The 25,667-nt window shown below is 57.8% G+C and overlaps 1 protein-coding gene across 10 annotated transcripts in view; it reads right to left on the reverse strand.

Moving 5' to 3' along the window:
• The window catches only part of MORN1 (MORN repeat containing 1), a 51,399-nt gene that overhangs the window by 22,660 nt on the left and 3,072 nt on the right, over window positions 1-25,667 (reverse strand). For 4 of the 10 annotated variants that reach the window (XM_045475338.1, XM_045475336.1, XM_045475335.1 and 1 more), the window contains exons 3-11: window positions 25,136-25,234; window positions 24,499-24,609; window positions 23,230-23,320; window positions 22,615-22,702; window positions 14,829-14,925; window positions 13,537-13,647; window positions 2,260-2,383; window positions 1,679-1,851; window positions 958-1,157 (exon numbers count right to left, since the gene is read on the reverse strand). In XM_045475338.1, the coding sequence (XP_045331294.1) occupies window positions 958-1,157; window positions 1,679-1,851; window positions 2,260-2,383; window positions 13,537-13,647; window positions 14,829-14,925; window positions 22,615-22,702; window positions 23,230-23,320; window positions 24,499-24,609; window positions 25,136-25,234 (1,094 nt within the window). The remainder of the gene's footprint in view (window positions 1-957; window positions 1,158-1,678; window positions 1,852-2,259; window positions 2,384-13,536; window positions 13,648-14,828; window positions 14,926-22,614; window positions 22,703-23,229; window positions 23,321-24,498; window positions 24,610-25,135; window positions 25,235-25,667) is intronic. The other 6 variants (XM_045475341.1, XM_045475340.1, XM_045475339.1 and 3 more) reach the window with 3 other exon arrangements.

Consider the following 25,667-nt stretch of genomic DNA (forward strand, 5'->3'; position numbering starts at 1 on the left):
AGCCACCTCCCGGGTCAGCCCCCAGGGCACCTGGCAAAGGACCCGGGGCCTCGGGTCCAGCTGCAGAGCTCGAGCGGTTCTCATAGGACCCAAGGCGTGTTCCCCTCGGTCTCCCCAAAGGTGATTCTCTACGGCTCCACGCCTGCGTCCTAGCAAAGCCGGAAACGCCTCTGAGCGTGTCGGCAGCCGGACACCAGCCCCGTGAGCATAGGGTGAGGCCCGCTCCCGAGCGGCGAGCACCCCAAACCCGCACAGCGGGCCGGGCCCGGGCCGCCCACACCAAACACCCGGGCGCGGACGTGGGCCCCCCCTTCCGGGCCGGGTTTCCACGGAGACCTCATCACAGGCTCTGAAATCCCTGCCGGTGGAAGGTGTGGCGCCCAGAGGGTGTTTTTACGCAGAAACATGAGACCTACTCTGCCCTTTGGCGTAAAGTTGCTTCTATAAACCGAGTGGGAAGCAGACGAGGGGTCAGGGGTCGTGGCCAGCCTCCCCGGGCCTCCCCCCACGAGCCTCGGGGCCCCCGCCGGCCGCTGGGGTGTGAGGCGCCCCCACACAGAGGGCCCGGCCCGGGCCCTGGTGCAGAACACTAGTCCCCCCGTTCTGCTGTGACCTGGGAGCACCCCCTGCGGCATCCAGGGCTGGGGTCCTGATGGGGGACCGGCCCCTCTTCAAGGGCTAAGGAGAACGTGAAGGTCCCCGCGGCTAACATGCGCGTGAACTTGCCCGGTGGGGACCCCGGAGTCCCGCTGATGACCGTGTCCTGGTCCACAGGACCTGATGCAGCTGCTTCCCGTGGCGAGGGGACCAGGCGGGACCCACAGCCACGCTCGCCGGGACGCCTCCGGTAACGCACATGCTCCCCCCATTAGGACGTAAGCGGTGGGGCTTCATCAGCTTGTGTGGGACCCGGGGTCCCCGGACACGGTGAGCCGCAGAGATTAAACTCTGATTTACCTCCGGAGCTCCAGTGCTCTGCTTCCGGCAGTGGTTCCAGAGGACTCCGTGGAGAAGCCGGGCCGGGCATCCACGGCAGCAGCTGTCAGGCACCAGGAGCCGTGGGGCCAGGTGCTTGTGGAGTTGCTGTGTGCTCCGGGCAGAGGCGGAACCAGCCGGAAAACCAGGCAAACGCTGGCGACCGTTAGGTCTACAGACGCCTGCCCCGGGCGGGTGGGGGCTGTCACGAGGGCGCGCTCCCGTCCAGCCACAGACCTCCTGGTGACAGTGGCCGAGGCAAACCGCCAAGGTCGGACAGATGCAGAAACAGGCCCGAGGCCCTCAGCCCAGGGGCCACGACGCACCGCCAGGCTCTTGTGCACCAGCAAGACAGCCGGCAGTGACCAGAGGTGCATGTGGCGAGGGCAGGACGGCCGCCATGGCGGTCCCCGGGCTGCCGTGCCCCAGCCCCAGCACGGGCTCTGGGCTCACACGGTAAGAACATGCACCCGAGGGGTCTGGTGCCCAGGGCGGTGGCTCCCAGCCTGCCTTGTAACCCACAGCAATGGCGACCGGCCTGCTCGGGTCTGGGCACTGTCTTCCTGGGACGTTCTGTCCCCTCCAGGGCCACTGTGCCTGAGTTCTCAAGGGTCAACTTTATTTCCCTCCTGCCCGCCATCAGCCCACACACCCCGAAGCACTCACGTAAGCTACCGCCAACCAGCTGGTCGGCTCCACTCACCGGGAGGGCCACCGGGGATGTCCCTCTGGCCTCGAGATGTGTCTGATGCCACTGCTGGCTCCCGGTCTCTCCTGGGGAGCAGTGGATCTCCTCTGGCACTTTCCAGGGCAGCTCTGGGCTCCAAGGCCCCAGACTTGGGGCTCCACAGAGGATAGGCGATGCACTCAAAGCCACTGCAAAGGGGACAGGTGGGACTGGGCTTTGCCGGACGCCAAGCTGAGAGGGACACCTGGCTGTGGGGGACACGGTGGCTTAAGGGTCCTTCCAGGGAGGAGGGGACGAGGCGACCACTTGGAGACTAACGTGGTGGGAAGCAGGGAACGGTCGGGGGGGGGGGGGAACGGTCTGTCCGGGACCACTGGAACCATGCTGCAGCCCCAGCCCACCTCCCCCTGGCCCTCTGCCTTCGCTCCTGCTCCACTAGACAGAGCGTGTCGTGTCTGGTGGTCACTACTGTGTCCCCAGTGCCCTCAGAGTCCTTGGTGTGGGAGCCACGTGCGGACGGGCCCGGGTCAAGTAGTTCTGGGCCATTCCTCCTTGTCTCCCACCCCACACGGGCGTCCGGGGTCGCCCATACTCACAACGGGGTCTGGAAGGGTGTCTCCGGGTTGTCCTTGTCCACTTTGAAAAAGCTGACCTCTGAGTAGGCCGGAAGCTGCACGTACCTGACGCCAGCCGAGATCTTCAAAACCCGGCCATCCTCGCCTTGGGAAGGACAGAGAAGCAGGCTGAGGCAGGGAGGGACAGAAGAACCCGGGTCTATCCCTCCCTGGTCCTGGGCCGGGCACCATGAGGACCGTTGCAGCAGACCCCCCACGCGGGCAGGGCTGGCAGAGGCCACGGCCGTATCCAGCTCACGCTCCCTGCCCACCGTCCCGGTTCCTCTGTCCCCCTGGCCCTCACCTGAGCCGTCCACGCTGCCCGGCACTGCCACCCCTCACTGGGGATCCCGGGCCTCAGGGCACCTGGCTGTGCCTCTGGCTGGGGGGGGCTCTCCTTGTTGGCCAGCCTCAGGGTTTCACCTGCTCAGGGGCGGGGGGTCGCCCTGGCCGAGAGCAGACACACCGGAGGCTAGTCTTCACCGCGGTTCCACCTCCGGGGAGACATCGCTGCTTGTGGCCCAGCCCCCACCTCGACCTGGGGGATGGCTCCACCCCCCTGGTCTACACTCCCAGGGCACTCGGCACAGGGCCTGGTCGTGTGGACTCTGAGCGGCATCCGTGACGCCCGTCATTCAGCCCCCGTGGAAGAGGAGACAGAGCAGGACAGATACTGTAAGTACTTTGACTTGGAAGGAGGGGAGTGGAGGGCGGAGTCGAGGATCACATCCCAGTATGGTCTGATCGGCCTCCGCTCTTGTCATGATGGGGCACCCGGGACCAATCTATGCTCCTACCTGAAGCAACCAAAAACGCAGACAAAATATAATGAAAGCACGATGGTTTTCAAGATCCAAGGACAGTGGTCCCTGAGATGGGAAGCAAAGGGTGTGGACCCCATAACTGCCCAGGTCACTGCCTTGAGAGAAGGTGGACCGGCTACAGGGAGAGGGACTGGCAACCTCAGGAACCCCCTCAGTGAGGACACAGGGCTGAAGGGGGGGGGGGGGAGGACAGGCACACAGCAGGAGTCCTGGAGTCCAGAAGGCAGAGGAACAGAGAAGCCTGTGGGGCCTCTGGGTGCACAGCAGAGCACAGGTTGGTGCATCAAGTGCGAGGAAATGTCCCCAGGCCGGGAAAAGACCCAGGAAAAGACAGGGCGGGAGGCTCTGGGCTCACATGGGACAGGAGCGGTGCTCATTCCCATTGGCCAGGCTGGGAGACCCGGACGTCATGGCACACTGGGCAGGGTTCTCAGAAGGTCTTGCTTCCGCAGTGGGGACGACGGGTCTCAGCTGGAGCTCTCCACCACACCTAACACTTCCTAAAGGCAAGACCTGAAAGGATCGAACGATCTCCAAGGAAGCCAACTGTACCCCAGAAAAAAGGCCAAGAGTACTTATGGGAACACAGAAATATCCAGCCTCCAAATGGTAAGTTTTCAACTTCTGGCACCCAGTCAAAGATGACCAGGCGAAGAATGACGAAAAGTACGGTCCATAATGAGGAGGGAACACCGTCAAGTGAAACCAACCCAGAACTGACCCGGATGTTAGAATTAGCAGGAAAGGACACTTTTTCAAAGTTATTACTATAACTGGACTCCGTGCATTCAAAAGATGAGTACAGACACTGAAGATATAAAAAGAACAAAGTTGAACTTCTAGAAATAAAAACTATTAGATAAAAAATACACTGTATGTGATCAATGGCCAATTAGACATTGCAAAAAAAAAAAAAAAAAAAGATTCATGAACTTGAAAACATAGCTACAGAAACTACCCAAAATGAAATACCAAGAGGAAAAAGGAAAAAAGAAAAAATAAATAAAAAAGGAAGGTAAAGAAAAAGAGGGGAGAAAGAGGGAAGGGGAAAAAGAATCCATGAACAGTGAGGCGACTTCAAATGGCCTAATATATGGGTAATGGAGCCTCTAAAAGAGGGGAAGAAAAAGCAATGATGGAAAATTATTTGAGGAAATAAAGGCCGAAAAATCCCAAAATTTGAAGAAAACTATAAACCCACAGATGCAAGAAAATCAATAGACCCAAGCACAAGAAACATGAAGAAAATTACACCATGTCACTTCAAAAGTAAAACTGCTCAGGGCGCCTGGGTGGCTCACTTGGTTAAGTGTCCGACTTTGGCTCAGGTCATGATCCTGCAGTTTGTGAGTTCGAGCCCCGCGTCGGGCTCTGTGCCGACAGCTCAGAGCCTGGAGCCTGCTTCGGATTCTGTGTCTCCCTCTCTCTCTGCCCCTCCCCCTGCTCGCAACTCTGTTTCTCTGTCTCTCTGTCTCTCTCTCAAAAATAAACATTAAAAAATGTTAACAAAAATAAAAAATAAAACTGCTCAAACCAGTGATAAAGAGAAAATCTTACACCACCTCACACCTGTCAGAATGGCTAACATGAACAACTCAGGCAACAACAGATGTTGGCGAGGATGTGGAGAAACGGGAACCCTCTTGCACTGTTGGTGGGAATGCGAACTGGTGCAGCCCCTCTGGAAAACAGTACGGAGGTTCCTCAAATAATTAAAAATAGAACCACCTTACGACCCAGCAATTGCACTACTAGGCATTTATCCAAGGGACACAGGTGTGCTGTTTCGAAGGGACACATGCACCCCAATGTTTATAGCAGCCCTATCGACAATAGCCAAAGTATGGAAAGAGCCCAAATGTCCATCGCTGGATGAATATGATCGCTGAAAGAAGATGTGGTATGTATATACAATGGAATACTACTCAGCGATGACAAAGAATGAAATCTTGTCATTTGCAACAACCTGGATGCAACTAGAGGGTATTATGCTAAGCGAAATTAGAGAAAGACAAATCTCATATGACTTCACTCATATGAGTACTTTAAGACACAGATGAACATAAGGGAAGGGAAGCAAAAAGAATATAAAAACAGGGAGGGGGACAAAATATAAGAGACTCTTCAATATGGAGAATAAACAGAGGGTTGCTGGAGGGGTTGTGGGAGGGGTGATGGGCTAAATGGGTAAGGGGCACTAAGGAATCTACTCCTGAAATTATTGTCGCACTATATGCTAACCAATTTGGATGTAAATTTTTAAAAATAAACTAAATTAAAAAAAAAGAGAGAAAATCTAAAAGCAGCCAGGGAAAAAGCAAGTTTGTACAGAGAAAACACAGATAAAGATGACAGCAGACTTCTCTTTGGAAACAGCATAGACAAGAAGTCAATGGAATGGCACCACTGTCCTGCTGGAGGGTAAACCAGAATTCTATACCTGGTGAAAATATCTATGAGAAATGAAAGCAAAATCAAGATGTTTCCAGACATATGAAAGTGGAAAGAAATAATTACCAGAAAGCACATAGGACAACAAATGTTAAAGGCTAAGTCCTTCAGGCAGAAGAAAATGGTACCAGGTGGAAATCTGTATCTATAAGAAGGAATGGGGAGGACCAGAAAGGGTAACTACAGGGGCAAATTGATGAGATTTCCTTTTTTATTTGTTACGTATTCTTTGAAAGATAAATGACTGTTTATTGTTTTTTTTAATTAAAAAAAAAATTTTTTTTTTAACGTTTATTTATTTTTGAGACAGAGAGAGACAGAGCATGGACGGGGGAGGGTCACAGAGAGGGAGACACAGAATCTGAAACAGGCTCCAGGCTCTGAGCTGTCGGCCCAGAGCCCAACGCGGGGCTCCAGCTCACGGACTGCGAGATCATGACCTGAGCCCAAGTCGGCCGCTTAACCGACTGAGCCACCCAGGCGCCCCGATAAATGACTGTTTAAACAAAAGTAATAACAATGTATTACGAAGTGTATTAAACATATGAATGTAAAACATATAAAAACAATAGCATAAACATTGGGATTGCAGAAAAAGAAGTATATCCTATTGCAGAGTTCTTATGTTATATGTGAAGTAGCATGGTATCTCTCCAAAGCAGGCTGTGAGAAGTTAAAGATATAAATTGTGGTCCTTAAAGCAACCCCTAGAACGAAAAAACAAGGAGTAAGAATTAATAAGCCAACAGAGGAGATAGGATGGAATCAGAAACAATACTCAACCCACAAAAGGTAGGAAGAGAGTCTAAAGAGGGAAAAAAACAGCCAGGGCAAATAGAAAACAGTAAAATGGTAAGTTTGAAACTGGTATATAAATAAATACATTAAATGTGAATGGAGTAAAAACTTCAATTAGAAGATAGATGTGGTTAGAACGAACTAAAAAGCAACACCCAAATATATGTTGCCTACAGAAAGCACACTTTAAAGACTTAAGTAGGTGAAAAGTAAAAGGCTGGATAAAGATACTCCATGCTGATATTAGTTAAGAGAAAGCTGGGGTCACTATATTCCTAGTCATATTCCTACTTCATAGGAAGTAGATGCCAGAGCAATGACTATGCTAGGGATGAAACAGGTAATTTTGGGGGCGCCTGGGTGGCTCAGTCAGTTAAGTGTCCGACTTCGGCTCAGGTCATGATCTCACTATTAGTGGGTTTGAGCCCCGTGTCGGGCCCTGTGCTGACAGCTCAGGGCCTGGAGCCTGCTTCGGATTCTGTTTCTTCCTCTCTCTGCCCTTCCCCCACTCGTGCTCTGTCTCTGTCTCTGTCTCTCTCAAAAATCAATAAACATTAAAAAAAGAAAAAGGTAATTTTGCAATGCTAAGGGGTCAAGTAATTAAATGCCATAAAAATCCTAAATGTTTATGCACCTAATAACAGAGCTCCAAAATACATGTAGCAAAAAATGATAGAAACGAAATCAGAAATAGACAATTCCCAATTATAATCACAGATTTCAATATACCACAGTCAGTAATTGACAGAACAAGTGGACAGAAAATCAGCAAAGATATGGTAAATCTGAAGGGCAGTAACAGTAAAATCCACTTGATTGATATTTATAGAAGATATTTATAGATATTTATTTACAGATTGATATTTATTCTACCCAACAAGAGCAGAAATCATGCTCTTCTCAAAGTGCACACGCAACATTTACCAAAACAGAACAAATTCTGTGAAAAAAGTCTCAATACATTTAAAGGGATTCAAGATATACAAAGTGTGACTCTAACCACATGGAATTAAGTCAGATGTCAATTACAGAAAGATCTCAAAAATCTCCAAATATTTGGAAATGAAACAACACACTTCTAAATAACTCACGTGGCAAAGGGAAAACCAAAAGAAATAAGAAAGCATTCTGAACTGAATGAAAATGAACACACAACATGTCAAAATTCTTGGGATGCAGCTAAAGCAGTACTAAGGGGGAAAGGTATAGCAAACTCTCATATTAGCAAAGAAAGGTTTGAAATAAATGACCTTGGTTTCCATCTTAAAAACTAGAAAAAAAGAGAGTGAATTAAACCCAAAGTAAGCAGAAGAAAGGAAATACTAAGATCATAATAGGAATTAATGAAACAGAAAACAGACAACAGTAGAGACATCAATGAAATCAGAAGTTGATTGTTTCTCAATGACACTGATAATCTGTAGCCAACTAGTCAGGCAAAACAGGAAGAAGACACCAATAATCCACAGTAGGATCAAAAGAGGTGATATCAAGGCATTAAGTGGAGAATGAGGAAATATTAGGAACAAGCTTATGACAATAAATCTGACACCTTAGATGAACAAATATTCCTTCAAAGACGCAAAACACCCAAGTTTGTTAAAGGAGAAACATGGAACTTCGGGGCGCCTGGGTGGCTCAGTCGGTTGGGCGTCTGATTCTTGATTTCAGGTTAGGTCATGATCTCATGGTTCACGGGATCAAGCCCCAGTTGGGGCTCTGGGTTGACGGTGTGGAGCCTGCTTGGGATTCTCTCTCCCCATCTCTCTCTGCCCCTCCCCCACTGTCATGTGCTCTCTCAAAATAGATACACTTAAAAAAATAAAAAGAAGAAACAGATAACCCCAATAACCATATATCTATTAAAGACATTGAATTAGTAATTAAAAGTCTTCCCACAAAGAAACTCCAGACCTCAATGGCCTTCATATTGAATTCTACCAAACATTTAAGAAAGAAATGAAATTATTCAACAAGACGCTTCCAGAAAATTGAAGAGGAAGTAATTTTCCCAGACTCATTCTACAAGGTCAGCATTACCCTGATACAAAAACCAGACAAAGATATTAAAAGAAAAACAAAATTCAGGGCACCTGGCAGGCTCAGTCAGGGGAGCATGTGACTCTCGATCTCAGGGGTGTAAGTTCAAGTCTCATGTTGAGTGTAGAGATTACTTAAAAACAAACCTTAACAAGGAAAATAAAAAAAAAATTCAAGACCACTATCCTTCATGAAAAGATGCAAAAACTCTAAACAAAATTTTAGTAAATGGACTGTCTAGATCATTCAAGGCCAGGAAAGAGCAGTCTTTCAACGAATAGCGATGGGACAACTAAACGTCCACATACAAAAGAATGTAGTTGGACCCCTGCCTCACACCACACAAAAAGATTAACTCTAAATGGATTATCGTTCTAATGTTTATCTATTTTTGAGAGAGACAGAGACAGAATGCGAGTGGGTTAGGGGCAGAGAGAGAGGGAGACACAGAATCCGAAGCAGGCTCCAGGCTCTGAGCTGTCGGCACAGAGCCCGACGCGGGGCTCGAACCCACAAACTGGGAGATCGTGACCTGAGCTGAAGTCGGACGCTCAACCGACTGAGCCACTCAGGCGCCCCTAAATGGATTATTGTTCTAAATGCAAGAGCTAAAAATATAAAATTCTTAGAAGAAAATACGGGAGAAAATTTTCATGGCTCTGACTTAAGCAGTCTTCTTAGATATGGAACCAACAGCATAACCAGCAAAAGAAAAAAAGTACGAGTTGGACTTCACCAAAATGTAACACTTTTGTGTTCAAGGGACACCATCAAGAGACTGCAAGACAATCCATAAAATGGGAAAAAACATCTGCAAATCAGATATTTAATAAGGGGACTTAGCTCCAGCATAAAGAACTCTTAAAAACAAAATGCTTTCTTGGGGCTCCTGAGTGGCTCCGTCAGTTAAGCATCCGATTCTTGGTTTCAGCTTAGGTCACGGTCTCATGGTTTGAGAGTCTGAGTCCCTCATCAGGCTCTGTGCTGACAGTGTGGAGCCTGCTTGGGATTCTCCCTCCCACTCTCTCTCTGCCCCTTCCTGTTCTGTCTCTCTCAAAATAAATAAATAAATTTAAAAACAGTTTTATTTATTTTTGAGAGCGTGTGAGTGGGGGAGGGGCAGAGAGAGAGGGACAGAGGATCTGAAGCGGTTCTGTGCCGACAGCAGTGAGCCCAACGTGGGGCTTGATCCCACGGACCTGTGATATCATGAGCTGAGGCTCAAATCAATAGTCGGATACTTAACTGACTGAGCCACCCGGTCGCCCCCATAAAGAAGTCTTAATAACTCACAGTAAAAGGACAAGTTACCCGATTTTTTAAGTGGGCAACGAATACGTATTTCTACAAAGCAGATGTACGAATGGTCAATAAATACATGAAAAGATGCTCACATTCCTCCTTGCTAGGGATAATGCAAATCAGAACCACAAGGAGACACTGCTTCACACCCAGTAGGATGGCCATGACCCAAACGACACATGATGAGAAGTGCTGGTGAGGGGGTCGAGCGCCTAGAGGCCTCAGTCATTGCCGGTGGGGACGTAAAATGTTGCAGCCGAAAGAAAGAAAACACATCCAGACTGGAAAGAAAGGAGTAAAATCGGATGTTTTTGTAGATGACGTGATCCTCTATGTAGAAAATCCTAAGAAATCCTCAGAAAAAATAGCAGAACTAACAAGTGAGTCCAGCAAGGTCAAAGGATATCAGATCAATATTTAAACATGAATTGTAGTCTAGGGGCATCTGGGTGGCTCAGTCAGTTAAGTATCTGACTCTGGATTTCGGCTCAGGTCATGATCTCGAGGTTCCTGAGTTCGAGCCCGGCATTGGGCTCTCACTGTCAGCACAGAGCCAGCTTTGGATCCTCTGTCCCCCCCCCCCCCCCCCCCATGCATTCTCTCTCTCAAAATAAACAAACATTAAAAAAAAAAAATCAATTGTAGTCTAGCAATTTCTGAAATGAAGATAAGAAAACAATTCCAGGGGCGCCTGGGTGGCTCAGTGGGTCGGGCGGCTGACTCTTGATTTCAGCTCAGGTCATGATCCCAGGGTCGTGGGATCCAGCCCCAAGTCAGCTCTGCACTGAGTACGGAGCCTGCCTGGGGCTCTCTCTCTCTCCTCTCCCTCTGCCCCTCCCCTGCTCGTGTGCGTTCTCTCTCTTTCTCTCCCAAATAAAATTAAAAAAAATTCCATTTACAATAGCATAAAAAGAACAAATATTACAAGCGTATTAGTAAACAAATTATAATTATAAATTAAATAACCAGCAATAAGTTAGCATTTATTAATAAATTTAACAAAAGAAATACAAGACTTGGACAGTAAAAATTACAAGGCTCTGGTGAGAGAAAGGAGAGGCATCAATAAATGGGGAGATGTTTCCCACTGGTGACCTGGAGTGCTGTCAGCGGTGGTGCCTCCCGGCCACAGTCCCTAACAACATCCCAGGAGGGTTTTTTTAAATTTTTTTTGGCAGAAATTGACAAAGCTCATCCTAAAAAATTTATATAAAATACAAAGTTCCCAGGATAACCAAAATAATTTTGAAAAAGAAAAACCAAATTGGAGGAATCTCCAGTTTCCAAACTCACTATGGGGCTACAATAATCAGGACGGTGTGGTGGCACAGGGGCAGACACAGGAGCCAATGGAACGAAATAGAGAGTCTGGACATAAACCGCCATTCTTACAGTCAAGCGGTTCGCCACCCAGGTGCCAAGGCAATCCAGTGGGGAGGGGACAGTCTTTTCAGCACGTGGTGCCGTGACAGCTGGACAGCCACACGAAAAGAGATGAATTTAGAACTTGATCTCATCCACAAAAAGTAGCCGAAGACGGACGGCAGAAATCCAAGAGCAAAACTTTTCCCAGAAAACAGGAGAATATCTTTGTGTGCTTGGGTCAGGCTAGGAATTCCCACACCGGTTACCAATATTATGATCCACAAAGGAAAAAATTTACTCATTGGACTTCATCAAAATTAAAGCCCTTCGTACTTCAGAAGATAGCATTAGGAAAATGATAAGCCACAGGCTGAAACTACTTGCAAAGATGCATCTATAAAAAGACTCGTATTCAGAATACGTCGGGAACTCCAATAACTCAAAACCAGAAGAGGAACAGCCTAATTTTAAAAAACAGGCAGCATGTTTGGATTAACATTTCTCTAGAGAAGATACACACGTGGCCAATAAACACACGGAAAGCTGCAACACCTCGTCAGCCGTGAACTGTGGGTCAGAACCGAGAGGGGCACCAAGATGGGGCGCCCCCGGACGCCCCCTCGGGCCGGCTGTGCACGCGCAGGGTGTGGGAAATCCAGCCCGGGCCCCGCCGACCGCGTTGTAAACGGTGCGGCCACTTTGGGATACGGCCTGACGGTTTCTTTAAAAATTTACACGTAAATCTGCCACGTGACGCGGCGACCCCACTCGTGAGCGGATAACCGAGGGACAGAGCACACGGGCCACCCAAAAACTCGCGTCGAGCACTGCCACGTGGGTGCACCCCAGCAGAGTGCGCCGGTCGGAAAAGCGGAGCAGATATGAGGAGAGGGGTGGGGTGGGCAGGGGGCCGCAGGCAGGAGGTGCGAGGCACGGTCCGAAACAGACGGCGTGGCGGTGCTTGCCCGACTCCGGGAATTTGCTAAAGATCATCGAATCGCTTACAGCACAAAGATTTCACGCTATAAAAACGGCACCACAATAAAGCCGTGAAAATAAGCCAGCTGTGGGGGCGTCTGGGAGGCTCGGTCTGTTAAGGGTCGGACCCTTGGTTTCAGCTCAGGTCATGATCTCACGGTTCGTGGGTTCGACCCCCCCCCCCCCACGTTGGGCTCTGCGCTGACAGCGTGGAGCCTGCTTGGGGTCCCCCCCTTCTTCTCTCTCTGCCTGTCCCCTGCTGGTGCGCAAGCGCACATGCTCTCTCTCGAAATAAATAAACATAACAAAATAAAATAAAATAAAATAAACCAGTTGTAACTGTCTTTGATTCGCGCCACACACGGGGGCTTCCTGGTCAAAGCTCGCCAAACTCGGGCGAACTAACAGACGTTAGGAATCCCAGGCACGCATTTTAGTAGCGGTGGTCCTGCCCGGCCACGCACAGGGACCGGTGAATGTGCGGGGGCCCTGTCCGCACCGCGCCCTCTGCTCACGGGTGGGACCGGCTTTGGGAGGTCAGCTGGTCCACGCTGAGCGTTGCTGCCCCGTTGGGTCCCTCAAAAAGCAGCCCAGATGCTACAGGAGACCTGCCCTCCCCGATCACCCACGGAGGACACGGGAACTCGCCCCCGCATACGCCAGCGGTGCGTAGAGTCACCCTTCCTCCTGTAAGATGACCGATGGCCACGGGCACGCACAGAACCACCCCACACGCGCACAACCACTGCACACGTGCACAACCACCCCACACGCGCACAACCGTTGCACATACTCACAACCACCCCACACGCGCACAATCACTGTACACGTGCACAACCATCGCACACTCACAACCACCCCACACGCGCACAACCGTTGCACATACAACCACCCCACACGCACACAACCACCCCACACGCGCACGATCACTGTACACGTGCACAACCATTGCACACGCACAACCACCCCACACGCACACAGTCATTGCACATGCACAACCACCCCACACGCGCACAACCATTGCACACACACAACCACCCCACACGCGCACAACCATTGCACATGCTCACAACCACCGCACACGCACAGAACCACCCCACACGCGCACAACCACTGCACACGTGCACAACCATCGCACACGCACAACCACCCCACACGCACACAGTCATTGCACATGCACAACCACCCCACACGCGCACAACCATTGCACATGCTCACAACCACCGCACACGCACAAAACCACCCCACACGCGCACAACCATTGCACACACACAACCACCCCACATGCGCACAACCACCGCACACGCACACACGCCCGCCACCTGGAGGCCTCGCGTGCCTACTGCCTGTCTGCCGAGGCTCCCGTGGCGAGGACCTCCGAACAAAGTATCTGCTGGTGTCCGGGTACCGGAAGCCGCCCGTGGCATCTCGTCCCTAACCCTGAGAGCCCGACACCTGTGTGTCCTTCCGAAAACGCAGTCGTCACCCTGCAGACACTCACTCTCGGCAACTTCCCCACTGTCCTGCTGCAGCTGAACGTTCAAGTCGAAGGAAGACCCCTGGGCCACGTCCATCACCTCCGGACCCAGAATCACGATCCTCCTGGCTTGTGCTGGGAGACAGCAGAGTGGAGCACGGGTGAGCGGGGCACGGGGGACGCCGCCCGCTGGAGCCCACACCCCCCACGCAGGCCCAGCAGCCTCGATTCCCAGAGCTCTGTGGGGAGAGGGTTATCACTGGCCGCGGTCAATCCCCTGCGAGAGCCACCTGACCGAATGACCTGGGCAGTCACTAGAATGAGACTGGGACCCCGCCCTGAGGGTCAGCTGTGATTGTTAAGCAATTCCCACAAGTCCACTGAAGAGACTGCAGAGGGCCACCAAACAGGGAAGGGCTGTAAGCACGTGGCTCATCAGCATTTGGGTCTGTACACCGTGGAAGGTTCCGGCACATCCTCTGCTTGGTTGGGACTCAGGCCCTGCACTCCCGTGCCTGAGTCAGGGGCTCCACGTGTGTGGACGAGGTGCTACGGCCACCTGCCGGGGAGCTGGCCTGGAGGGCGACCCACCCACAGGCTGGCCGCCACCTCCTGGATCTGCCGGGCGTCCTCTGGGGTCTGAGCGGCCGGAGACAGCGTCTTCAGCGTCTGCTTCCCCCCGAACCCCGAGCCCTGGGGGGCTGGGAAGGATCCGGGAGTCCCTCCAGGAGACTCCCCCTGACCTAGGCTGCCACTCCCCTTCACAGGACCTGAGCCCCCACCGAGGAGTCCTTCCTGGCCTGGCGGGCACCTGCCGCGGCCTCTCCCCTGCAAGGGGCCCTGGGAACCCACCTGAGGTCATGGCTGGTCAGCTCTGAGCAGCTGCAGCCTGTGACCCCTGGCCCCCGGGGTGGCACTTCTGTCCTGGAGTCTAACAGGAGGTCACCTGACCCGGCCAACAAAGGGAGGGGCCCCTGCAGGCCCTCTGTGCTCCAGTCACAGTGCAGAAGTTCAGGGAGGGGGACAGGTGCCCAGGGCCCTGCGGGCGGGGGCCCTCTGAGGAGGGGGACCCTCCTGCTCACAGCGGGGCCATGGCTGTCCGAGGTCGGACTGGGGCCTCTGCCGGTCACGGTGACGAGCCCTTCCGAAACCCAACTGGAATGTGTTTCTTCTAAAGGGGCTGGGGTTCTCGATGAACTTCACCCTCACCCCCAAACACCTCCTGACCCAACTCCCCTGTGCCGGTGCCTGGGTCCGCCTGAGGGAGAACTCACAAGAGGACCTTGCAACGCCGAGGGGTGGGTGTGGGCACTTACCCGCTGGGTGGCCATTGATCCACATCCCGCGGTAGATGGCCCCGGAGCAGAGGGTCATCCTGCCCAGGCCGCTGAAGACGTCACCGTGCCACTGTCCCTGCAGAGACAGCCGTGTGCACTCAGAACCCACAGAGGGCACGTGTGATGCAGGGGGAGGGGGTGGCCCCGGGGTCCCGGGGACCCTTCGAGGGCGGGGAATCAAGAGCTGCTGCTGTGTGGCCACGCTGCCCTGCGACTGAACTGTAAGAAGCCGTGACGTTTGGGAGCAAGGACATGTGTATAAGATGCCAACGAAACACTGGCTCGGAAAGGGGGCCCTTTCGGCACAGAAACCCTCTCGGTAAGGACACGGCATGTGTGCGGGCCGGAGGGCTCCCTGACAACGGGCAGGCCCATCGAGGGGCCCGCTGAGTCCCCGCGGCGCACACCCCACTCTGCCGCCCTACAATAAACCCCGCTTTCCGAACCACACGCACAACAGGGCCGAAGAATAAGAACTACGTCACTTCTGTGGGAAACTTCAAGGGCCTGCTGGTACTTTGTTTGACTACGAATTACTCCTTCTGGAAGAAAACTCAGCCGAAGGCACGTTTGGTTCCACGAATCCTTCCGTGGGAGCTGATCGGGCTTCGCTCCCCCGCCCTGCCCTCCACCTGGGCTGGGCCGCAGTCGGTGCCCGTGTGGACGGCGCTGCCCACGGGCCCCACGGGACACAGTGCAGCTGAGGCCGGCGCCGGCCTCTCTCAGGCCCCCGGGAGGGGCCATGGGGCCGTGGCAACGGCCCCCGGGGGCTGCGGCCCGGCACAGCTTGGACGCCCCAAACCTGGGAAGGAGCCTCTCGCGGGCGGCCTGGGGAACAGAGTCGCCGAGCCCCAGGGCTTTGGAGTCAAGTCACCGTGAGGGTGAGGGTCGTGGAGGTCCGACCATGGCTCACCCCTGGGCCGGGGCTCCGGACAGCCCCCCAGGCACCCGGCACGGGCGGCGACCCGACCGCCGTGGCCACAGGAGGGCCGGGGCTCCAGGTGGGCAGGGGCAGGCCGAGCCCAGCCACGAGGCCTGGCCGTCCCTCCCGCCCGAGACCCAGACGGCAGAGTCGGCCTTGCGGCCGTTCCCGGTCTCCCGAGGCTGCACCTCGGGGATGCTCGGTGCACGCGGGGCTGAGGTCGCGTCCCCCAGGAAGTGGCCCCCGGGTGCAGGCGATGGGCCACACCAAGCCCGCGGGCGCTGCTCTCTCGTCCTGGACTCGGGGCGGGAAGCCCACCCGGCAGCGGCAGGGGCGGCTCCGGAGACGCCTGTGAGCACCGAAGTGACCATCGGCGGGTGCCGAGCGCACAGGTACCCGCGTGGGGACGGGGGCGCGGGTGCTTCCTCCTACATACGTGTTCTGTGCGTACCTGCGGGCAAGCGTGTTGCGTGTCTGCCTGCGTGTGTGCGTGCGTGGCCGGGCAGCGGCGCTCTCTCACGGTGATGGGCGAGGTGATCTGGGCGGGAGCCGGCAGAGCAGCGGTCCCGGGCTGAGCTGTGGTCCGTGGGTCCCTGCTCGCTGGGAAACCCTTTCCCTCACGACACCATCCCCAAACCTGACGAGTTACCAGCTTCAGCTCAGGCGACAGGACCCCTGGCTGGCCACACGAAAAGCCCACAGGAGCCACACCAGATCCACCGCCCCCAACAGAGGGGCACCCTTCCGCCTGGAAACCTCTGGGCTTGGGCCCGGGGCCCAGCGGCGGCGGCAGGTGACACAGTAGGATGTGGTCAGGCCCCAAGGAGGCCGGGGCAGGGGCGGTGGCCACAGGTGAGGGCTGCGTCTTGCAGAGCGACACCTCCCTGTGGGGCCCCGCGGCCTCGCGGCCTTCCTCGGCCTCGTCGCTCCAGCTCCCTCCGTCCCACCGACACGAGAGCTGCTGTTTCTGTGCCCCCTCGTGCTCTGGGCAAGCCTGCTACCTGCCCTCACCCTGCAGTGCTCGTCCCTGTCCCTGGGCAGGCATGTGGGTCACCCCACCCTGCGCGGATGGGAGCAGGGCCCCTGGAGCCCAGCCATGTGTTCACGTGCCCTCCCAGGCGCCGGCCCCACGCCCGCACCTCCCTCTCTGGGATCCAGACGCTCCCGCACACGGACCCAAACCCTGTAGCCCCGCCCCGCCCACGGGGGCACCCGAGACTCCTGGAGGCAGGGGCCGCAGCTCCCACGGGTGGACACTTGTTGTAAATGCTTCCTGGCTTCCCTGGGCTGCATCAGGGCCCAAATCGACACAGGCCGAAGGGCCCTCCAAATGGCGCGATGGCTGCTGAGCCAGTCGCCCGCACCCGCCCACCTCACAGCCATTTCCGCCACGACAGCCGCCGCCTCTCGTCCCCGCTCGCACTCCCGTCCACCAAGCCAAGCACCGGCGCAGCCCTGCCTGGGAAGCATCGGACTCTCGGGTCATTCCACACCCAGGGCCTCCGAGGAGGAGGGCGGCCCGTGGGCACAGGCGCCCCCGTCCCCCGGTGACCTTTAACTCGCCTGCTAGAACCTGAGCCCAGACCGCAGCTCCGGGGCAGCTGGGCTTCCGCGGCTTCAGTGCAGAACCACACCGGGACGAGCACACTCGGGTGTGCCACGCAACTCAGCCAGCGTGGGACCTTTTCTAATTAATGTCATAAATCATACCTGTGAGAGCCCTGCCCTTTCTCCGCCGACACACGCCCGAAGCACCAGTCACCACTCCTACAACTGTCTCCTGGAGGAGGCTGGACCCCCATGAAGAGGGGCGAATGCATTCCACCCGGGGCGGGGGCTCCCTCCGCCCAGGGAGCCGGCTGGCGCCCAGGCCGGGGCTGCTGCACGGTGGGAGCCGTCCCGGGAGGAAGCGCGGGGCCTGTGTCCACACCACAAAGACCGAGGGAACGGGGTCCAGTGTTAGGAGACGGTCCCGCGGGACGACGGTGAGGCACGCCTGTCAGCCGCGGCTGCGGGGCTCCCCTAGGACCCCGAGGGTGATGCTGTGGACTGAGCAGCTGGGCCCACCTCTGGGCGCCCAGGGCTCCACAGGATGGGACCCGCCTGCTTGGAGCCTCCCTGAACAGAGTGGGGCCAATGGGACGAGAGATTCCTGGCTTGTGCCCACAAGCGATGGGGATCCATTGTGTGAGACAAGCACCTGACTCTCCTCTCATTTAAGGAAGCGCGCTCTGCTTAACCGATGCGACTTTTCTTTCGGAGGGAAAAGCTGCTGTGCTTCCGTGCCGGCCCCTCCCCCGTGCTCCCTGAATCTGCAGCCTGGCACACTGGCGGCCACTCAAAGAGGCATTTGCGGTCTCCGCGCCATGCCAAACCTCGGAGCTGGAGCAGGTGACCACTTCCTTTGAGGTCACGGGCTCGCAGACCAGGTCGGGGTGGCTGGGGTCGGGTCACGTATGAGGAAATGGCCGCGGGCCACCTGCCCGGGCCCCGCGACTGTCCAGGAGCCCTGGTGTCCCCGGCTTGCGGGACGGCCTGCAGGGGTGGCAGTGACCGCACAGGCTGGCACGACGGTGGCATGGGTGTGCGCCCCACTCTCGTCTCCCGAACGCCAGGGTCACAGGGTGTCATGCTTGACCTCCGTGACCCTGCTGTAAGTTCCCGGGATTTCACGGTGTCAGCGGTGGCTCTCGCTGCCTGCCCGCGTCCGTTTCTGAAGTCTGTGGACATCTGAACCTCACGTGGAGCCTGTAGCCTGGCGTTGGCTCCCGCGATGGCTCCGGCAGCCCAGACCCTCCTCCCACACGTGCTCAAAAAGGCCCAGATGCCTCCTCTGTCCTGCGTGCAGCGCCCCCCGGGGTCATGGCCCCACATCCCTGGACTGTGAGGGGGGGTGTGGGGACACAAAGGCCCCCGGCGCTCCTGCAGACGCAGGGGAGCAGCCAGCAGGTGAAGACACACATAAGGCCGGCCACCTGCTCCCTGCGGCAGGCAGGTGCACCGACCAGCAGGCCTCCCTCTGGGAGAGCCAGCACGGAAACACAGCCAATGTGCACGGACAGCCCGGAAGCCAGCAGCTGCCGGTGGGGACCACGCCGCAGCCGCACAGGTAGGGAGCGCTCGGCTGTGCGAACAGCTCGGGCCTGCCTCCACTCCGCGGGCGTGCAGCTCGCCCCACGGCGCTATCGGCCCCCGGGCCCCGTCCGCTATTGTGCATGGTACCCACACTGGTCGGGGCAGGTTTTCCGGAACAGAGAAGGACAGATGCTGGTGGGAAAGTAATGTGGCACAGCCGCCGTGGGAACCGTGAGGAGTTCCTCGCACATCCAGCAGCGAGCTACCCCGCGGTCCAGAAGTCCCCGTGGTGGGTCCACGGCTGCAGAACCGGGCGCAGGCCCTGTGAGGGCTGGGTGCCCCCCCACGCGCACGGCAGCAGGCGCTCGAGGAGCCGAGGGGTGGGAGCCACCCCGGTGCCCACCGACGGAGGCACGAACACGACGTGGTCCCTCCACGCCGTGGAGGATCATCCGGCCCTAAAGAGGGAGGAACACAGATGCCCTCGGGGGCACCGTGCTCCGTGACAGCGAACTTCACGCTTGGTGGTTAAGACGGTACGTTTCAGGTCAGGGGTATCTCACGAGATACACAGATCGTTTTCAAGAGGGCCGACTCCTTCCCTGCGAGGGCCCAGGGGGACGCGCCTTGGGGTGGCGCCCCGCTCCCTGCGGCGGCTCCGTGTCTACCGATCACCGATTACCGGGTGACTCCCGATGCCCGGGGGTCAGAGGTCGGGCGGGAGGTGTCCCTACACCCGGAGAGGCCCGCGCTGGACCCGGGAGCCCGCGCCTTCCTCATCGGCCAGGCCCGGCGCCAGACTGTGCGAGGACTCTGTGGCAGTCCGAAAGGCGCCCTGGCAGCTGCGAGTGAGGGCCCTGAGGCCGCCCTGTGGCCGCAGCCTGATCCCACCCCCTCCTGGACGCGGCCCTCCTCCTTTGGCCCTGTCCGTCCGTCCGTCTGTCTGTCCGCACGGCCAGCTGGAAGCCAGCTTAGAAAGGGGCTGGAGGGCAGAGGACGGACCCCAGCGCCGGCCCTTCCTCCGGGACCTGTGTGCCACTCGTGTCGTCAGGTCAGCGCCTGGACCGCAGGGGAGGTGGCTGCTCGTGTCCCTGCCATCACGTGCGGATGGGGGCTGCCCAAGTGGACACCGCCCAGCACGATGGAGGATGGGTGTCCCAGCAGCACTTGGAGCTGCAGGGGGCAGGCGGAGTGTCCGAGGTTCTTGGGCAGAAGACTCTGGAAGGTTGGGATGCTGCCCAGCAAAAGGAAATGGAGAGACACAAGTCTGCATCCCGGGGAGACGCGGCCTGGAGGGACCAGGCTTCCACCTCCGCTCATTTGAGACGCCCCACGCCGAGGACACGCCATCTCCCTCAAGGGCGTGCGGGCGTCCCGAGGTCTGCAGGCTGGGATGGTGTGGCTGGAGACACCATGGGGCGCCTGTCCAGGCAAACACCTCCTCACTCTGGACGAGGCAGCCTGGCCATCGGGAGCTGCAGCCCAGGGCGGTTCTGTCGGAGACCCGGCTCCCGGCCCGCAAGTCGGAACAAGATGTCTCCCGAGTGGGAGAAGCCCCTGGCAGGCCTGCCGAGGCCACGCTGCTGGCAGGGCTGGGCTGCCCCCTGGTGGATCGCCTGGCAGGCGTCCCGGGTCAGCCCGGGGAGTGGGGGCTGCTGCCCGTCCCCTCCTGGCTGAGCCTCGACTTGCAGGGGAGGCCTGAGCGGGGGGCCCAGGTGGGCAGCCACAGCCCCGAAGGGAGGTCATACAGGCGGCGGAGAGTCCAAGGGCCAGAAAAGCCTCCAGAAACAGGGAAGTGCTGGGGGCTCTAAAGAGCGTGTTGCCCTGTCCTCCGGCCCCGTGCGGCCGTGGGGAGCCTGACCCGGGTCTTAGGCTGTGCTGGCTGCCCCCGAATGTCAGGGATGTGAGGGAGCCCGGGCTCCAAGCCAGGACTCCCTGATGCGGGAGGCCTCCTCTGGGCCTGTGAACTCACAAGGCCCTTGAACTACAAGATGGGCAGAACTGAGGCGAGGGCTGAGGACAGAGCCTGGTGCCTGTGGCGAGAGGCCTAGCGGCCAAGTGGCAGATTCTGGTGTCCCCCAGCCTGGGGTGTGGCCGTGCACATTTGTGGAGGTGACTCCAGGTGGGGCGAGGACCCTGGGAGGAGGGCCTGCCCTGCGTTTCTCTTCCCTTGCAGCTCCGGAGAATTAAGGCAGATAGTCTGTGGCCCCGTAAGGATGGACGGACGGACGTCCCCTCGTGGAGAAACAGCAGGTCACAGCAGCACCTGCAAATGGGCGCGGTGCAAACCACCAAGTACACCAGCCCAGGCGGGCAGGGCAGCAGCAACGTGGACGCGGGGCCCCTGGAGCACAGGGGGCGCTGGCCTGGGTGCGGTCTTACCGGGGCAGATCTTGCTTCACGAGCAGGGAAGGCAGCCGTGTGGGGCTTCCCGCACTACAGGCCGGCGTCCGGGCACCCCCGCCCCTGCCCCAGCCACTCCGTCGCCACCCCAGGCCGGGGACCCTTTTATGGCCTCTCAGCCCCAGAGCCACCCTTCTTGGCCGCCTTCATGGGGCGGAAGCCGGACCCCTTGAGGTCTCTGTCGGCCGGCTGGTGCGCCGCTTCGTCAGCAGAGGGCGCTGCAGGGGCAGCCGCGAGCAGCAGCACCTGGGCTCCCAGAGCCGGGTTTAGTGGGCGTGTCACAACCACGGCGACAGCTCCATCGGTCTTGAAGCCCCCCGTGCGCGCCACGACTCTCCCTGCCCGAGCCAGGTCCTGGGTCCATCTTTGGGGGCGTCTCCGGGGCCACCCGTGCATCTGCTTTTACCCCGCCTAGCTCTGCACAGCCTCTCACCAGCTGCCCGTGTCCATGTTCACGCACTGGTGTGGTCTGTCCCCCAGTGGGACTCGGCTCTGGGCACCACTGCCACCTGCCAGTCCCGAAGCCGAGGGTCCTCGCTTCTCCTCTGGCCTTTGCTTCAACAGCCAAGCTGTCAGCACGGCCGCGTCTTCACCTCTGAAACGTCCTGATGCTGTTCTCTGCGCCCCATCGCCTCTCCTGACGGTGGCTCCGAATAAGAGCCAGGCGGGCCTCTCCCACAGAGACCAGAGCGTCACCCCTCCGGCCCTTCCCGAGACGCTCGGAACACATTCCAGCCCCGCTGAGGCTCCAGGGCCTCCCAAGCCGGCCTGCCATACCCTCTTCCTCCCGCCCACACACGAGGACACATCAGGGAGGACGGCCAGGCCCCTGGCCACCCAGCTGCCTGCAGACCCAGTGGGGCCCCTCATCCAGTCTGGCTGCCGACCGGAGATACGCATCCCTGGCTCTGCCCGCTTTGCTCCTGGCCGGGCATGCGGGCCAGTGTCCATAAAAAGAATGATGAATTCTGGGGTCTTGATGAGGTCTTTGGATCTGCCTGGGTCTCTCTCCCCCACCCCTCGTACTGAGTAACCCCCCTGTCAAACCCGAGGGGCAGTGCCTGCAGCGGTGAGGGGGGGCGGGCCTCCTCGTCCGCTTCCGCACATTATCGGTGGGCCATCCCTCACCAAAACCCGCTTCGCCCACACCGAGGGCATCCTCAAGGGACTGAGAAATTTCACCTCATTTCCACAGGCGACAGTGCGGGTTATGGCATCTCAGGAGCCAGTCAGGAAAGGTACTGGCCGGGGCCCTTCACCGCAGCCCTCCGGGCCCCTGCTGGGGGCGGGTAGCAGCACTGACACGCACCGGAACACTCCGGAGGCCAGCACAGAGGGCCTGGGTCCCGCCAGGTCCCCAGATACCTCATAGGTGGAGCCGTCGGCACAACGCAGCACCCCGTGCCCCTGACGCTGGTCCCGGACCCAGTCGCCTTCGTACTCGTCACCGTTCCTGGGGACACAAACACAGGGGCTGCCGTCAGCCTGGGGAGAGCCAGGTGGCGGCGCTGACTCAGACCGGCTCCTCCGACCGGGGCTCAGCAAGCGCCACCGGGACGGAGGCGAAAATAGGCTCTGAGCAGATGGTGTGAGCTCCTGCCTCGCCAGGGCCTGCTGCGGGCGGGGGGGGGGGGGGGGGTGGCGGGGGGCTGTGGCCTTGGCGCCCGCTCGCCTGGCCCCCCAGGTGAGTAAGACTTGGAGAGGCTACCGGAGAAGCGGGGGGGACCTGCGCGGAGCCGCGGCCGCCGGGTTTAAAGGCAGGCAGGCAGGCAGGCAGGCAGGCAGGCAGGCCTGCTGCCGTGGAAGCCTTGGCTCGTCCTCCGGCCAGGGCCCCGCACCCGCCTCCCGGGACGTCTACTCTCCTGCACACCCCGTGAGCGATGTCCGTAACTGAGAGAACGGTCAGAATCCTACCAAGAACTCAGACCGAACCTCGTGGACCGGCGCTGGGGGCTGGGGACAGACGGGTGGCGTACTCACCGGAAGACCATGTGTCCTTGGCCGTGTCGCTGGTTGTCATGGAACCACCCCCAGTAGGCTTGTCCATCCCGGTCCACCAGACGCCCGTATCCTAGGGAGTGAGCCCAGGCACCCAGTGTCACCTCTTGCGTCCTGCCAGGTGGACCTACATCCCTGACGGGGCTTTGCGGGCCTCCTGAGGGTGGGTGGGTCGGGAAGAAAGCTGGGGTCGGCGGGGCCCCGGGAGCCAGGCCGTCCTCCCAGGCCAGGGCCGTCGGGGCAGGAAGGGCAGATTCGATTTAGGGTGGCCCCAGCGGCCACCCAATGGAAGTGGCTCTGGGGTCCGGCTCTCAAAGGTCCTGAGTGAGGGTGGGAGGGTGTCACTTAAGGACCCCAGCCCCCCCCCCCCCCCCCGGAGTCTGAGGCCGGAGTGCCTGCTGTGTGGTGGGGCCCACACCATGGCCTGGCCGCTGCAGGTGTGCATGTGAGCCCGTGGGAAAGCCGCCCCTCACAGACATAACAGCAGGGCTGGGCCCCGAGTAACAGACTCAGAGGCCCTCGGCCTAGAGGCCAGAGGACACGCTCGTAAGGACAGGGCTTCACTATGTCATTCGGGACAGCTCGGAAATGCGTGCGGACACCATGAAGGCACCATCGGACCTCGTGGCCTCTTGGCCCGGTTCTGGGTGCTGGTCTTCCAGAATAGTGAGCGCTCTGGTCTTTGGGCCTCGGGGGCACGCACGCCACCCCCAACCGCCCCCTCGGGGCAGAGTCCACTTCCCCCCAAGCATGGCCTCTTGACTCGCTCTGTGAGCAGCGTGACCTCGGAGGGCCTGCACCTTCTCGCCCCCCAGGAGCCCCGAGGCTTTTAGGCCAGGAGGGCCCGGGAGCTACCAGCCCTGCTCGAGTGCCGTCACTGCGGCTGAAGGGGAGACCCCACGTGAGTGCGGAAGCTTTCCCAACAGGGCCGGGCCAGATCGCTGACGCCTGGGGTTGTGGGCAAACAATTAAGTCGCGGTTGTCTTGAGCCACTGGATTTAAACCACAGTGGTGGTTAACCGACGCACGACCCTTGTCACAGCCACAGCACACGGGGTCCCCGGGCCATGGCCCCCACACGGAACTGGGGGAAAGGCTCCCAGGCCCGGATGCATGTCAGGCTCCCTGGGCAAGCTCAGATTCCTGAGCCCACACAGGCCCCCTGAGTCAGATCTTGGTGAGGGGTGCTGGTGTCCAGGGCTCCCCACACAGCACCCTGCCACACTCAGGAAGTTCTGGTGGCCGTCAGACCTTCTCTCACGCCGTGGGAGAGCTCCCCTTCGTAACATCCACCAGCTTTGTACTTCATGACGCCACGTCCTTGAGGTTCTCCCAAAACAAACTGTCCCGAATAGGTGTTCCCTGGTGCAGAGGAGGAGGGGCACAGGCATCCAGGGTTAGAGCTGTTGCCTGTGTCTTTGGTGGGTCAACAGTCAGACCCTCCTGTCCCCAATCAGTGGCGGCAGGCACCATTTATTTACCTTGGCTGACGAGACAAGGTATGATTGGGTAGGTCTGGCCTTGCCATCCTGGTTACCGTAGGGGTGTCGGTTCCCTCCCCTCCTCGCCTGTGGGAGCAGACCTGTCCTAGGACGACCCTCTGTGGCATCTGTGAGCCCAAGGGAAAGGTCTCTCTGGGTCAGTCTGTGGCGTGAACCTTCCCTCCCAGAGAAGCGGCCACCAGGCTTGCCTGTGAGGGTCTGGGCTCCTGGAGCCGTGGCTGCCCCTGCCCCAGGGGACGCTCTGCTGACTCAGGACACCTAACGGGAACCAGGAGCCCGCATTTCACAGTGGGAGGGGCCTTCTGCAGCCGGAAGCCAGGTACAACTTAGAGCAGATGGCTTATGAGGGAGGAGTTAGCATGCCCGCACCTGTCCCCACCGCTAACCTGATGAGGCCCAGGTCTGGCAGCCTTCCCCTGTGATCTCCCCGTCCGTGAACTCGCCTTCGTAATAGCCCCCATCTTTAAACAGCAGCTTCCCCCGACCTGGGGAAAGATCAGGATGTGAAGTCAGACCGAAGTCGGAGTGACTGCCGGCACACGTGTGTGGCCGGGCTCGTTTCTCAGAGGGAAGAGCGAGGCCTTGAGGCTGTCAGGTCTCTGTCTTGGGCTCCGTCTCTGGTCCCACACCTGCTCTCTGCAAACTCACCCACATACACGCTTATCAACAGAAATGTTCCTGAAACATTACGAACACCCGCTATCTCAGCCAGGATGACTGCAGAGCCATCAAAGTGCAGAGGAGATCCCACTCCGGCCTCTTCAGTGGGGACGCTATGGTCACCTGGCCTCCGTCAGCACTGGGGACGAAGGGGAGTCTGTGACACAGGGCAGCACTCAAGAAAACATTTAAAAAAGGGGAACTGGGGTGTCTGGCTAGCTCAGTCAGAGAAGCGTGTAACTTTTTTTAAAAATTTTT

The sequence above is a fragment of the Leopardus geoffroyi genome, chromosome C1 (genome assembly GCF_018350155.1).
Source record: "Leopardus geoffroyi isolate Oge1 chromosome C1, O.geoffroyi_Oge1_pat1.0, whole genome shotgun sequence".
NCBI classification, from domain to species: Eukaryota; Metazoa; Chordata; class Mammalia; order Carnivora; family Felidae; genus Leopardus; species Leopardus geoffroyi.